The sequence below is a fragment of the Macaca thibetana genome, chromosome 4, assembly GCF_024542745.1.
Source record: "Macaca thibetana thibetana isolate TM-01 chromosome 4, ASM2454274v1, whole genome shotgun sequence".
Taxonomy (NCBI): domain Eukaryota; kingdom Metazoa; phylum Chordata; class Mammalia; order Primates; family Cercopithecidae; genus Macaca; species Macaca thibetana.
The window spans coordinates 24,668,664-24,684,995 of NC_065581.1; the positions used below are offsets into that span (position 1 = coordinate 24,668,664).

Below are 16,332 nucleotides of genomic sequence, written 5' to 3' on the forward strand. Positions count from 1 at the left end.
GCCCGGCAGGGAAACTCGCTCCGCTCTCGGAGAATAATCGGTGCCGCTGCGCCGCAGGCGAGCCGCCGAGGTGGTGGGGGCGAAGCGCGCGTGCGCGCGTGGTCACAAGCGTGCGGGAAACGTCAGTGAGCAAATCGCAGACCACCGTGGCCTCCAGCTGGCGTGACGTCCGGCCTCTTGCACTCCTAGGGGCGGAGAAGGGTGCAGGCTCTTCGCCCTCTGTGTCCTTCTTTCACGAACTTCTGTATTTTCCACCTCTTCCAAAGTTCGTTCTTGCGCAGAGCCCAAAGGCCGGAAAACCGTCCACGATGAACAGCGTGACTCTGAATCTGCGGGAGGTGATAAAGGCCATGACAAAGAGTCGCGGTTTTGACAGAATTTTGGGAAAGGTATGGGAGGCGAAGCCTTGGCTTCTAATGAAGGGAAAGAGAGCACCGTGCTTGGTGCCGTTGTGAGCTTTGAATAATTATCTCTTGTTAGGTTCTGTTCTAGTACGCCTGTAAATTTACCTTAGTGGTAATGATTACTACTTTAATGGAGCTCCTAAATATGCTGGATCGAACCCGTAAGTTCTCTATCTAAACATAGATAGGTATGGTTATGAGTCGTGGAGACAGAATTCCTCAGTTGTAAGGCTGGGAGGGACTTTGGAGTTTGATCCTTCAACCAACAAGTGTCTGCGTGGACCCAGAGAAGAATAAGAGAAACGTCTGCATTTAAGGCACATTACAGTCTAATTCTCTAGACTCTGGAGGATTAGAAGATAAATAATTGCAATGAGGTACGAAAGCCAAGTGCTTGGTAGAGTGGTGGACGAAGGGAGAAGTTGTTCCTCTGTAGTGGTTTGGGAAATTTCTCAAAGGCATGCAACTCCTGAAGAAATAAGTTAGCCCTTGGAGTAAAACGGAGTGCTTTTCGGAGACCAGCACTCACAAAGCCCGAAAGTGTTTGTTTTCATTTTTGTTTTTTTAAGAAGAGGTTTCGCTCTTGTTGCCTAGGCTGGAGTGCAATGGCGCGATCTCGGCTCACTGCAACCTCCAACTCCCCGGTTCAAGCGATTTTGCTGCCTCACTCAGCCTCTTGAGTGGCTGGGATTACAGGCATGTGCCACCATGCCCAGCTAATACTGTATTTTTAGTAGAGACAGGGTTTCTCCATGTTGATCTGGCTGGTCTCGAACTCCTGAGCTCAGGTTATCCACCTGCCTCTGCCTCCCAACGTGCTGGGATTACTGGTGTGAGCCACCACACCTGGCCTTGAAGGTGTTTGTTGTTGTTGTTGTTGTTGTTGTTGTTTTGAGACAGAGTCTTGCTCTGTCGCCCAGGCGGGAGTGCAGTGGCACGATCTCTGCTCGCTGCAACCTCCACCTCCCAGATTCAAGTGATTCTCATGCCTCAGCCTCCCAAGTAACTGGGATTACAGACATGCGCCACCACGCCTGGCTAATTCTGTATTTTTATTAGAGACAGGGTTTCATCATGTTGGTCAGGCTGGTCTCAAACTGCTGACCTCAGGTGATCCACCTGCCTTGGCCTCCCAGAGTGCTGCTGGGATTACAGGCGTGAGCCACCATGCCCCACCAAAAGCAGGGATTTATTGAAAATGAAAGGACACGCCTGTGTTTAGGGTGTGGAGCACCAGCTCAAGGGCCCTGATACCCCATGGAAGTCTCCTGTTAGCCACTTGGTACTCATCTCATGTAAATGAAGTGGTGTCCCACAATTGGCTGTGAAAAGCAACCAATCAGAGGCTAAAGTGAAGTTACAAAGTTCCACTTAATATGCAAACAAAGACTTGCTATGCTATCAGAAGCTAAAGTGAAGTTACATAGTTACACTCCTATGGGAAGATCTGATTGGTTGCAGAAAGCATAATTTTTTTTTTATAAGGGCTAACTTCTTAGCATAATTTTGCTTTTTGCAACCAATCAAGGTACTTTCAGTTTCCCATCTGCCACACAGAAAAGGTGGAGGTTTGGAAAGGGAGAAGCCGCTGGTTCTTTTGTTACTTGGTGTGGAAAGTAACAAAAAAAAGTCTGAGATTCCTTCTGTGGAACAAAGTTCCTTCAAAGCCAATTTTAAAAAGCCTATGTAAAAAATAATTATTCTTGCTACACTTAATACAAATAATCTGGTCAAGTATAATAAAGCAAATCAGTCCTACCATGATTTGTCTTTAGTAAAAATGGAAAACTGGAGAGAGAGAAAAACTTCTCCTTTCAAAGGGTTTTCCTTTCAATTTACTTATAGGAAGTCGGCTTGAAACAGCCCTAGGTTGCCTGCCTCCAGACGCTATTCTCCTGCCTCACTTATAAGAAAATGATGTTCCATAAGAAGCATTTATAACTAAACCTTGTGAACCCCAAAAATTTGAGACAGGTCTCAGTTAATTTAGGAAGTTTATTTTGCCAAGGTTGAGGATGCACACGCGGTGACACAGCCTCCGGAGGTCCTGACAACATGTACCCAAGGTAGTCAGAGCACAGCTTGATTTTATACATTTTATGGAGATATGAGACATCAACAAATATATGTAAAAAGAACACTGGTTCGGTCCGGAAAGGCAGGACAACTTGAAGCGGGAAGGGGGCTTCCAAGTCACAGGTAGGTGGGAGACAAACGGTTGCATTCTTTTGAGTTTCTTTCCAAAGAAGGCAGTCAGATACACATTTATCTTAGTGAGCAGAGGGATGACTTTGAATAGAATGGGAGGCAGGTTTGCTCTAAGCAATTCTCAGCTTGAATTCTCCTTTTAACTTAGTGATTTGGGGGCCCAAGATATTTTCCTTTACATTTGCCCTCTTTTCTTTTTTAAAAAAAAATCTTTTGGAGAAAGCATTTTAGAAGCAAAATGAGTCTTTGGTCCCAGATTTCATCTGATCTCTCATGCTAGGATGGTTTATTCCTAGACAGGTAGGTCCCAAGTTATTAGGAAAGCTAATTTTTAGAAGGTTGTGCAGTCTCATGTCCTGTGAAGAGAAAATAGGGGGAGGAAGGGAAAAAAACAACAAACAAAAGAACAATTCTGGAAAATATACATGGGCTACATTGTTCTGAAGTCCATATATCAGTAGGTAGGTATGAAAGTGGCTTATGTATGTAAATAGGTTACTGTTATTTTCTTCTGAAGTTTAAGTTGTCTAGCTTCGGTTTGCAGGGCTTTACAAAAGCACAGTTTAGTTTTCAGTGTCTCCAAATTAGGAAAAAAAGGAAAAGAAAGAAGAAAAAAATTAAAAATATTATTTTGGAGACTTGTAGCCAGAAAAAAGTAGAATTCAGCCTAAACTGTAGAAAATAATAAAAATTGATAAAAATTAGTCAAGACTGGTGCCTAACAACAAGTTAGTGGACTATAGTCCACTAACAACTAGTGGACTATAGATTTTGAAACATAATTTTTCTCTCTCCAGTTTTCCATTTTTACTAAAGACAAATCATGGTAGGACTGATTCGCTTTATTATACTTGACCAGATTATTTGTATAAAGTGTAGCAAGAATAATTATTTTTCACATAGGCTTTTTAAAATTGGCTTTGAAGGAACTTTGTTCCATAGAAGGAATCTCAGACTTTTTAAAATCCAAGCTCAGCCATGGATTTGTACCATCAAATACCTATGAGTTGGGTGAATTTCCTTTCTTTTTGATGTTCCGTAATAAACCAGGGGCTCCTGGACCTGTCAGAAAATGACACTCTTTACTTAGCACAGGTCAGAAACTCTGTACAGGGACTGTGTAAAGTATGAGGCCAGTTTTCCCAAGGGCTTTTATTGTCTCCATAATTCAGATTTGATTTCTTAAAGGAAAGTATACCATTCCACTCAAAGCCTTCCTAAAATAATCAGTTTCTCCAATTGTGTCTTGTTACAAATGAAAACAGATTCTTATTGCACTTATGCAAATAACTGTATTGGCACAAGTTAAGAATACTCACAAATAGTTTCCAAATTCTGGAGAAATCAGGTAGAGAGAAACAAATATGCTCCAAATTTTGTTCATAGGAGTATACTAAATTGTTAAAAGCTGTCAATAGCTCAAAAGTTTCAAGACTCTGAAAAACAAAGCAAAAGATCAGCAATGTTTTAAGAAAAAAGTCAAAAAGATTAGTTCAGTCCCCGTAGTTAATTCCTATTCTGCTTAATATTCATGAGGATTTTAGCTCTCCATGAGTTCTGAAAGTTTTTCCCCTATTCTCATAACAATCTCCAACGTTATTGGAGACCTGCATTCAAGAGGAAACAACAGGTGCAGGAGAGGATGTGGAGGAATAGGAATGTTTTTACACTGTTGTTGGGAGTGTAAACTAGTTCAGCCTTTGTGGAAGACAGTGTGGCGATTCCTCAAGGATCTAGAACTAGAAATACCATTTGACCCAGTGATCACATTACTAGGTATATACCCAAAGGATTATAAATCATGCTACAGTAAAGACACATGCACGTGTATGTTTATTGCAGCACTATTCACAATAGCAAAGACTTGGAACTAACCAACCAAATGTCCAACAATGATAGACTGGATTAAGAAAATGTGGCATATATACACCATGGAATACTATGCAGCCATAAAAAAGGATGAGTTCATGTCCTTTGTAGTGACATGGATGAAGCTGGAAACCATCATTCTGAGCAAACTATCGCAAGGACAGAAAACGACACACCACATGTTCTCACTCATAGGTGGGAATTGAACATTGAGAACACCTGGACACAGGACGGGGACCATCACACACCAGGGCCTGTCGTGGGGTGGAGGGATGGGGAAAGGATAGCATTAGGAGGAATATCTAATGTAAATGACGAATTAATGGGTGCAGCAAACCAACATGGCACATGTATACATATGTAACAAACCTGCACATTGTGCACGTGTACCCTAGAACTTAAAGATTAATTAAAAAGAACAAATTTAACAAAGAAAACATTATCAAGAATAAAACACTTAGTGAATCTTAAAAAACCACAACAACAACAACAACAAAACACTTTATAAAGAGGACCAAAACAACACAACAATTATCCATGGATGACTAAAAGTTTTAGGGCAGCCATAGTCAAACACACAATTGACAAGGAAATTTGTTACCTCTCCTCTGTAGCACACAATAATGTTAACATAACAATTATGATTATTACTGATAATGTACACTAGGTCATATCACAATTACAGGAATTTCCCATAATTTTGGAACACACACCAATAACATATTTATACATATACATCTCAGAGAAAGCCAAACACTGTCTCTTATTTGACAATGCTTCCTGTGTAATTTTTGTACCAAATAAGCCAAATTATGCCATGTTTGGGCTTTAGGGAACCTAATATCTTAAAGGAGTAACTGGGTCAGAAAAAGACAATTTATAATTTGATTTTGGAAGTTTGTCAAATATCAAATGTTTAAAACACCGGATATCACAAAAATAGGATCACAGGTCATTATAAAATAAATCATTCATTTAACCAAAGTGATAACTCAAGGATTTCGTAAAAAGGTGAAAACCTTCTTTCTTTGAGAGAGGAGACTTAACTTTCCAAACAATAAGCCCTAATAAAAACAGCATGAAGCTAATTAAATTTGTTTTTCAAAATTTTATAAACAATCTATAAAATTTTAAACTTGACTATAAGATACAATTTCCAACTGGGTGTGGTGGCTCACACCTGTAATCCCAGGACTTTGGGAGGCCAAGGTGGGTGGATCAGGTGGTCAGGAGATGAAGACCATCCTGGCCAACATGGTTAAACCCCATCTCTACTGAAAATACAAAAATGAGCTGGGGGTGGTGGTGTGCACCTGTAATCCCAGCTACTCGGGAGGCTGAGGCAGGAGAATCGCTTAAACCCAGGAGGCGGAGGTTGCAGTGAGCCAAGATTGAGCCACTGCAGTTCCAGCCTGGGTGACAGAATGAGACTCCGTCTCAAAAAAAAAGAAAAAGATATAACTTCCATAAGCCTTTATAACCTTTATAACCTTTATTAAGGAGGCAGTTATTGCATGAAGAAAACCTTGTTAATCTGATACAGGGGCCCATATGCTGATCTTGCATCATTGTGCGTTTGACATTAATGATTAATTTATAGAGAAACTGACCTTATTTTATCTTTCAAATTTGGACCTTACAGTCTCACGTGCCCACCTCTTCTTCGATAGTCCCTGGGCCTTGAGGAGTTAAATGCCTTTAATTTCTGGCCCTGTATCTCAGGAATGAAGTTTCTTTTGATTGGCATCTTCTACGGGGCCTGAAGATGAGGCTTCAATTGCTGTCAGTGTTTAAGATTTAGCAGGACTTGGAGTCCTTTTTAGACCCAGGAGTCAAAGCCCTGTAACTCAATATCACAAGGACTTTAGTCTGATGTGCTTCCCTTTGTGGGTAACCCGACCTTTCTCTCTGACTGCCCTTAACATTTTTCCCGTCATTTCAACGTTGGTAAATCTGACAATTATGTGTCTTGGAGTTGCTCTTCTCAAGGAGTATCTTTGTGGCGTTCTCTGTATTTCCTGAATTTGAATGTTGGCCTGCCTTGCTAGGTTGGGGAAGTTCTGGATAATATCCTAAAGAGTGTTTTCCAGCTTGGTTCCATTCTCCCTGTCACTTTCAGGTTCACCAGTCAGATGTAGATTTGGTCTCTTCACATACATAGTTCCATATTTCTTGGAGGCTTTGTTCATTTCTTTTTACTCTTTTTTCTCTAAACTTCTTGCTTCATTTCATTCATTTGATCTTCAATCACTGATACCCTTTCTTCCATTTGATCAAATCTGCTACTGAAGCTTGTACATGTGTCACGTAGTTCTCGTGCCATGGTTTTCAACTCCATCAGGTCATCTCTACACTGTTTATTCTAGTTAGCCATTCGTCTACTCTTTTTTCTTTTTCTTTTTCTTTTTTTTTTTTTTTTTTTTTGAGATGGAGTCTCGCTCTGTCGCCCAGGCTGGAGTGCAGTGGCCGGATCTCAGCTCACTGCAAGCTCCGCCTCCCGGGTTTACGCCCTTCTCCTGCCTCAGCCTCCCAAGTAGCTGGGACTACAGGCGCCTGGCACCTCGCCCGGCTAGTTTTTTGTATTTTTTAGTAGAGACGGGGTTTCACCATGTTAGCCAGGATGGTCTCGATCTCCTGACCTTGTGATCTGCCCGTCTCGGCCTCCCAAAGTGCTGGGATTACAGGCTTGAGCCACCGCGCCTGGCCTCGTCTACTTTTTTCAAGGTTTTTAGCTTCTTTGCAATGGGTTTGAACATCCTCCTTTAGCTCGGAGAAGTTTGTTATTACTGATCGTCTGAAGCCTTCTTCTCTCGACTTGTCAAAGTCATTCTCTGTCCAGCTTTGTTCCATTGCTAGTGAGGAGCTGCATTCCTTTGGAGGAGAAGAGGCGCTCTGATTTTTAGAATTCTCAGCTTTTCTGCTCTGGTTTCTCCCCATCTTTGTGGTTTTACCTACTTTTGGTCTTTGGTGATGGTGACGTACAGATGGGGTTTTGGTGTGGATGTCCTTTCTGTTTGTTAGTTTTCCTTCTAACAGTCAGGACCCTCAGCTACAGGTCTGTTGGAGTTTGCTGGAGGTCTACTCCAGACTCTGTTTGCCTGGGTATCACCAGCGGAGGCTGCGGAACAGCAAATGTTGCTGCCTAATCCTTCCTTTGGACTCTTCATCTCACAGGGGCACCCGGCCTTATGAGGTGTCAGCCCCTACTGGGGCATGCCTCCCAATTAGGCTACTCGGGGGTCAGGGACCCACTTGAGGAGGCAGTCTATCTGTTCTCAGATCTCACACTCTGTGCTGCGAGAACCACTACTCTCTTCAAAGCTGTCAGACAGGGACCTTTAAGTCTGCGGAAGTTTCTGCTGCCTTTTGTTGAGCTATGCCCTGCCCCTAGAGTTGGAGTCTACAGAGGCAGGCAGGCCTCCCTGAGCTGTGGTGGGCTCCACCCAGTTCGAGCTTTGTTTACCTACTCAAGCCTCAGCAATGGCGGATGCCCCTCCCTCAGCCTTGCTGCTGCCTTGCAGTTCCATCTCAGACTGCTGTGCTAGCAGTGAGTGAGGCTCCGTGGACGTGGGACCCTCCCAGCCAGGTGCAGGATATAATCTCCTGGTGTGCCATTTGCTAAGGCTCTTGAAGAAGCACAGTATTAGGCTGGGAGTGTCCTGATTTTCCAGGTACTGTCTGTCATGGCTTCCCTTGGCTAGGAAAGGGAATTCCCCGACCCCTTGTGCTTCTAGGATGAGGCGATGCCCCGCCCTGCTCCGTGGGCTGCACCCACTGTCCGAGAAGTCCCAGTGAGATGAACCCAGTACTTCAGTTGGAAATGCAGAAATCACCGGTCTTCTGTGTCACTCATGCTGGGAACTGTAGACTGGAGCTGTTCCTATTCAGCCACCTTGGAACCTCCCCATGTTCAACTTTTTTTAAAAGGACACACTCTTTTTTTAAGCAAGAATGTTTTCCTACTATGTATATTTATTGGAAAATACCCAAATAATGAAATATCTAGTATTTAATATAACTTTATAATCTAAATTATGACATGTTTGTCTATGAATATTTATCCCATTATATTTACCTAATTATTTTAATTGTTTACCTAGATTATGAAAACTGTGATAGTCATCATTTAAAGTTATGGAATTACCATTGCAAAATTATAACTGAGACAGTGAAAGAGATTTCACCTAACTGACTCAATCTTGCTTTTAGCTTCCAAGCTGTCCTTGTTCATTTCTGGGCATAGGCTGAACTAACCTTGGCAGAAACTTAGAGTTTAACTTTGAAACAAAGATAGTAACAGTCTTTTCCCAAAACAAGCCTCCTTACTGCCTATGGACTAGACTGCCTAAAGCCACAGGATTAAAAGTTATAGTAATCTTACTAAATTCAAGATGCAGCTATTTTCATTAAACCAATATCAATGTCTTATCTATTAAAAATTGCAGAAGCAGGCCAGGCACTGTGGATCATGCCTGTAATCCTAGTACTTTGGGAGGCCAAATCCTAGCACTTTGGGAGGCGGGTGGATCACTTGAGGTTGGAAGTTCTGGCAAGTGGAAGTGCATACAACCTACAGAGTGCTCAAAAGTGAGTCATTCTCCTTGCTTTCTCCTCATTCTTAGATTAGTTGTTTCCTGCTTCTTTTTTTTTTTTTTTTTTTTTTTTTGAGACAGAGTCTCTCTCTGTTGCCCAGACTGGAATGCAGGTGGTGTGATCTGGGCTCACTGCAGCTCCGCCTCCTCGGTTCACACCATTCTCCTGCCTCGGCCTCCCGAGTAGCTGGGACTACAGGCGCCCGCCACCATACCCGGCCATTTTTTTTTTTTTTTTTTTTTTTTTTTTTTTTTGTATTTTTAGTAGAGATGGAGTTTCACTGTGTGAAACTGTGTTAACCAGGATGGTCTCGATCTCCTGACCTCATGATCCACCCGCCTTGGCCTCCCAAAGTGCTGGGATTACAGGCGTGAGCCACCTCGCCCAGCCTTTTTTTTTTTTTTTTTTTTTTTTTTAAAGGAGGAACTGAGCTGTGGCCTAGGATTTTTGTGTGGTGGATCAATATGTACTGCTAGTGGGCAGGACTCCATAGTATGTCACCACTATGTCATTTCCACCCTCTTTTGTGTCTCTTTCGCTCTCTGGAGGCCTGTGACCTCTGAGAGGACTCTAAACGCCAGGTGACTGCCCTTATATGTGTTTCCTGGATGAGACTTTTTTTTTTTTTTTTTGAGACAGAGTCTCCCTCTGTCGCCCAGGCTGGAATGCAGTGGTGTAATCTCGGCTCACTGTACCCTTCGCCTCCCAGGTTCAAGCGATTCTCCTGTTTCAGCCTCCCGAGTAGCTGGATTACAGGTGCCCACCACCACACCCGGCTAATTTTAGTATTTGTAGTAGAGATCGGGTTTCACCATGTTGGTCAGACTAGTCTCAAACTCCTGACTTCAAGTGATCCTCCCGTCTCGCCTCCCAAAGTGCCGAGATTACAGGCATGAGCCACTGCGCCTGGCCACCATTTTTAGTGTATGTGCTACCAAAGCGAGTACCTAGCCACTATTTTTTAAATGAATTTTTGTTGGGGATTTCTCTGCAAGGCCACTGCATATCATGGGGGCTCAACCCCTAGACAATCCCACGAGGGCCCCAGTCACCCACGGGCACCTTTTGGCTGGGAGGAGCAAATGCCTTTTCCTCTTCAAGCTAAAAAAACTCAGTCTCTCATTAACCTATGAAAACAACAGTTCAGCTCCTCACACAAATGTGCGCAGACAAACCAAATTAAGATTAATTTTGGGAGAAAAAGCACTAGAGAAGACCCTTTAGAATGCATCTTTGAACTAGAATTAGGATCCTTAAACAACAGCTTCCTAGGAGAGAAAAGAAAAAAAAAAAGTCAAGACCACTTCCTGTAAACTGCTCAGCCACCCCTAACTTTGTAGCTCTCGTCCACTATTATACAGGCCAAGGTCAAATCCTCTCATGGTGCAAAGTCATCTCAGGTACCTCAAAGCCAAAAAGATTAGGTCATGCAATACAGAAAAACAGCCTAAGACATAAAAAGAATCTGCCCATGACTCTTGAAACTCCACAAAGAAAACAGAACACCCCAAAAGGGGGTGAGTGGCACCTTTCTTCTGAATTCTTTAAAGGGGTTCAAGTAATTAGAAGCCTTCTTTAGATTTTTTTGTTGGTACTGCAGATGGCAAAGTGGGAAGGAGGTATAGGGTGGACGAAAAGAAAATGAAAGAACAGTTTTTTTTTAAGGCAGGAAGCAAACACATAAACCAAACGTGTTTTTTTTTGTTCTCTCCTTTTTCTTTTGCAGCTGTGAGGTATTTTAGCCAAAATAGTGTTTGAAATGCTTGTTCCCCAGTACCATAAAGAAATAGCACTTGAATATTAATTTATTTAGTAAGGCCATTTTTACTTCCTGCAGAAAGGGTACACTCACCAGCAGTTTTGCCACAAGAGTACACAGAACAAAGGAGACAGGGTCATTTATAACCTGACGCGTCCACCCTACTGCCGTGTCCGGTTTCCCTTGGACCTCACATTCTGTATTTGTCCCAATTGGCTAGCAACTTAGAACTTTTTAAAAGGCAAAGGTAGAGCAGAACAAAGGAAGGCGGAAGTAACTTGTGGAATGCTGAGAAAGGTAAAAACACTTTTAAATAAGGAAGAGGAACAGGCTATGACCTAATGCTCGCTTGGACCAGTATAAGCATGCCAAGGCACATATTTAGAAACACAGGTCTTTGAATAAATTTTTCTTCTAAGAGAAGTTACTATTTATTCCTAATTGGATGGGGAGGAAAGTCTTTGAAGAGGAACCTCTACTTTACTTTTTACAATATTGCCCTTCTTTTTTATTTCATAATTCCTCTTCAAACTTGTTTAATATGTTTTGACTTAATTGCTTTGTTTGTCCTTCTAAAAGAGGTAACTTTTTTTAATACGGTGGAGGAGAGTTAGCAGTTTACTCTGTAAGAGTGACAGAGACAAGTTTTTGTATAAAACTTTGAAGGCAGGGAATAATATAACAGTCTACAGCAATAATAAGACTGAATGAGGTGAGAATTGAAGTTAATTTTTTTTTTAATTTATAGTTACCTACCAGAACAATGTGCATTTAAATTTTGCAGCTATTTGATTTTGTGCTTTAAACTTACTTGGCACTTCTCATAGGACCTTAATAACATTTGTGTAAACCTGAGGATTAAAGGACTCAAGGAGTTTCCTTTGGCCTGCAGTGTTTTGTTTTTACCTTTTTAGGTTGATGAAATGCCAGTGTTAAGGGGATAGCCAACTGGTTTAGAGCACAAGTACTGCTCCAATTTTTTGGCAGTGTCCAGTAAAGGTCCTCCACAGTACCACTATATATTTGCTTGGGGATGGCTAGGCATGGACTGATGGACGAGCTCTTGGAAAGGCTTGAGCTTCTTGTATCCTTTTATGTTTTCAAGGAGCACCAAATTTTCCTCCTGCCATGAGAGGCACAAAGTAAACTTGGCATTTAGAAATGGAAGCGGTATTGCCCTCAGGGGCCGACCCACAGGGTGTTGAATTTTAGGAAATAGCAGAGAGAGCTTAGTATGATGAATTATCCCAAGCAGTGTGATTTTGAAAAAGAGCCACCTTACAGTCCTGCAGGGGGCCTACCCCTCCACACCTGTGGGTATTTCTCGCAAGGTGGAGACAAGAGACTGAGAAAAGAATTAAGACACAGAGACAAAGTATAGAGGAAGGAAAGTGGGCCCAGGGGACTGGCGCTCAGCATACGGAGGACCTGCACCGGCACTGATCTCTGAGTTCCCTGAGTATTTATTGATCACTATCGTTACTATCTCTGTGAGGGGGATGTGGCAGGACCATAGGGTAATGGTGGGAGAGGGTCAGCAGGAAAACGTGAGCAAAGGACTCTGTGTCATAAATAAGTTTAAGGAAAGGTGCTGTGCCTGGATGTGCACGTAGGCCAGATTTATGTTTGACTTTATATAAGCATCTCAGTGCAATAAAGAGCAGTATTGCCGCCAGCATGTCTCACCTCCAGCCATAAGGCGGTTTTCTTCTATCTAAGTAAACAGAATGTACGATCAGGTTTTACGCCAAGACATTCCATTCCCAGGGACAAGCAGGAGACAGATGCCTTCCTCTTATCTCAACTGTAGAGAGGCCGCCTTCTTTCACTAATCCTCCTCAGCGCAGACCCTTTACGGGTGTCGGGCTAGGGGACTGTCAGGTCTTTCCCTTCCCACGAGGCCATATCTCAGGCTGTCTCAGTGGGGAGAAACCTTGGACAATACCCAGGCTTTCTTGGGCAGAGGTCCCTGTGGCCTTCCGCAGTGCATTGTGTCCCTGGGTACTCGAGACTGGAGAATGGTGATGACTTTTACCAAGCATACTGCCTGCAAACACAATTTTAACAAAGCACATCCTACACAACCCTAAATCCATTAAACCTTGAGTCAACACAGCACATGTTTCTGTGAGCACAGAGTTGGGGCTAGGGTTACAGATTAACAGCATCTCAAGGTAGAAGAATTTTTGTTAGTACAGATCCAAATGGAGTTTCTTATGTCTTCCTTTTTCTACATAGACACAATAACAGTCTGATCTCTTTTTCTTTCCTCTACACAGTCCATATCTGGTCAACGAGGAGACCATCTGAGTGGAAAGGAAATAATCTGGGCCTCTGGCATACCGTGTGTACAAGCATAATAATCGCTTTTATTTAAAGTGCAAACGGATTATTTAATCCATTTCAGCCAGGCATTTGCATCTTGATATTTTGTCTTGATGGCTAAGGTCTGTCTTAGATCTCTTATTTTTGAAATAGACAACCTACTTTTATTAGATGTAGGAGCAACTGGTGTGGGATCCAGAACTGAGGCTACTGAAGAAGGGGGAGATGGGGAAAAATGCGTCTTTTAAAAATACCTAGGGGGTCTTTTCCATTTATGTCAATCCCCATACCGTAGAAGCGACTAAGGGCAGGTCTAGAGTGAGTTAGGGTGGACGTGGTGATGAGGAGAAGGACAGGGTTATATTGATAATGCTGACAGTTAGAAGGGGTAGTCCTTTTAGTGAAATAGATGAGGGGTTTTAGATCTGCACAAACCTTTTTCATGAAAGTCAACTTTGCTCCTGAGTAGTTTAAGGGACGTAGTCCCATTTACTACAAGGTTGCCAGGCTGTAGGAGCAGAAAATTGATGTCTTTTCTGCAGGTCATTACAACAATGAGTGCTAGGGGTAACTGTGTCAATTAGAGGGCTGGGACATAAATGTTTGTGTGAAAAGGCTAGCTGTTGCTGATCTTTCACATTTCCACAAGGTATGACAGAGCAAGCATTAAAGGGAATGGTCTGAGGTGAGTCAGACTTAGTTACAAAGGAGCTAGTAACAGAACAAGGAAAGGAAAGGAAGCAATATAGAAGGTATATGAAAATTAAGCTTTCTTTAACTTAGTAGGATTTGATTCTAGTATGATTCTGAGAGGAAGATGTTTTCTTGACTCGAGTATGATGGTCCATTTTTTTCTCGGCTATGCAGATGGCAGTCTCAGTGGTTAATAGCATAAAATAGGGTTCTTCCTAGGCTGGCTTGAGTTTCTTTTTCTTTCTGTCTTTTGATTAGGGTGTGATTTTCAGGCTGGTGCTGGTGTACTGGAAATTCTAAAAGACTTTTAGTTCCAAGGGAAGAGAAAGTAGAAAATACATTAAGTATATAATTTCTGCTGCATATCCTGGGGCTTGGGCTTGAGGCCTCATGGTGATGCCCCTTGCTCTATTCCCACTCAGCGCCGCCTAGGGGACGCTGCAGCCCTGCCCCCTTTTAATGTTTGGCCTTCTTGTGGCCTTCATCGCCCCTGTGCGCCGTGGCCTTGGGGATAAGGAGCCTTGTGACTTACCTGGCTGCCTTTAGGCCTTAAGAAAGCCAAACACTATTTGATATTTGACAATGTTTTTGTATGAGTTTATGCTAGATAAGTTAAAATTTACCTTTATATTAATGTGCTATTAATGTTAAATGTAATTTTAATAAAATCTTGTAGACATTATTTACTGAATTTTAATGTCTGACTATAAGGTAAGACTTTTATAGACTCTTTTTAACTTTTTATAATTTTTGTTGAAGAGCAGGTTAGTGCTTTAAGAAAAATCTATTGTGCTTTGATTTTAATGTCCAGTTCACAGAAAAACTGGATGACACCCCTTTAACTTTAGCCGATATGTTTATACACAGAATTTTCTTTATAATTAACATTTTAAAACTTGCTTAAACCTTTAAAACAAAAAAAAATTTTTTTCGCCTTTAACATAGGTAAAAATCCATATTATGCCTCCTTATAATCCTGTTATTAAAAGTATATATATTTTTTTACATATCTTTTACATGAACTGTTTTTTAAAATAATTTTACATTCAGGAGGCGTACTTTTAAATTATACAATATTTCTTGCATAAATTCCCTTTTATAGCTTTTCTTACGATTTTCACAGACAATCTTCATCATGTCTTAACTTTCTGCCTTCCTTTTACACTATTTCTTTTTCTAGTTTCACCCTCTGTGTCTTACTTTGATTTCTGTCTCTTCCAGTTTCTCTCTTACTTACTCTTTCCCTCTATTTCTCTGTCTCTCTCTCTCTCATTTGCACTCTATTTTCCTCTCTGTCTGTCATCCTGTTTCCCTTTCTTTTCCCAAGTTCTCCCACTCCTGCTGCCAGGAAGGGGGCCATCAGAGGTACTGTTTACAAAAAGAGTTTCATGAATAAGTAAGTTCAGTAAACACTGATGTATCCTTTTTTAAAAAATTTGGTAAAATACACATAACATAAAATGTAATACCTGTGTTAGTGCATTTGCGTTGCTATAAAGGAATACCTGAGACTGGGTAATTTATAAAGAAAAGAGTCTTATTTTGACTGACAATTCTGCAGGCTGTACAAGAAGTGGGGTGCTTGCTTCTGGATGAGGGCCTTGGGAAGCTTACAATCATGTCTGAAAGCAAAGCGGAGCAGGTGCATCAGATGGCAAGAGAGAGGGAGTGCCACACTCTTTTTTTTTTTCTTTTCTTTTCTATTTTATTCTATTCTTTTTCTTTTCTTTCTTTTTTTCTTTCTTTCTCTCTCTCCTTTCTTTCTCTTACTCTTTCTGTCTTTTCTTCTCTCTCTTTTCTCTCTTCTCTTCTTTTCTTTTTTCTTACAGGATCTCACCCTGTCACCCAGGCTAGAGTACAGTGGCACATTCACAGCTCACTGCAGCCTCAGCCTCCTGGGCTCAAGCAATCCTCCTTGCCTTAGCCTCCCACGTAGCTGGGACCACAGGAGCATGCCACCACATCCAGCTATTTTTAAAAATTTTTTGTAAAAACAGGCCTCACTTTGTTGCTTAGGCTGCTACACTCTTTTAAACAATCAGATCTTGCATGAGCAAGAAGGGCACCAAGCCATTTGTGAAAGATCTATTCCCATTACCCAAACACCTCTCACTAGGCCCTACCTCAGCATTAGGGATCACATTTCAACATGAGATTTGGAGGAAACACACACCATCTTAACCATTTCTAAGTGTACAGTTTTCTAATATTAATTACATCCTCATTGTTTTGCACCACTGTCCATCTCCAGAAACTCTTTCCATCTTGCAAAACTGGAACTATGACCTATTAAAAAATAACTCTCCATTTCTCCTTGCCCCCAGCTCTGGCTACCACCATTCTACTTTCTGTCTCTATGAACTGACTACTGTAGGTACTTCATGTAGGTGGAGATATTGTATCCCTTTTACATATTAAAACTTTTGAGTTGTTCTGCAGTAAATAAATATGCTTAACATTATCGTGTTTAAGTTATTCGCC

At 41.7% G+C, this 16,332-nt stretch overlaps 1 protein-coding gene across 3 annotated transcripts in view; it reads left to right on the forward strand.

Annotated features, from left to right (window-relative positions):
• The window catches only part of ACOT13 (acyl-CoA thioesterase 13), an 812,642-nt gene that overhangs the window by 777,485 nt on the left and 18,825 nt on the right, over window positions 1–16,332 (forward strand). For 2 of the 3 annotated variants that reach the window (XM_050788247.1, XM_050788248.1), the window contains exon 2: window positions 140–389. In XM_050788247.1, coding sequence (XP_050644204.1) covers window positions 309–389 — 81 coding nt within the window. In that variant the 5' untranslated portion in view covers window positions 140–308. Of the gene's footprint in view, window positions 1–85; window positions 390–16,332 lie in introns of those variants that run through there. The other variant, XM_050788246.1, reaches the window with a different exon arrangement.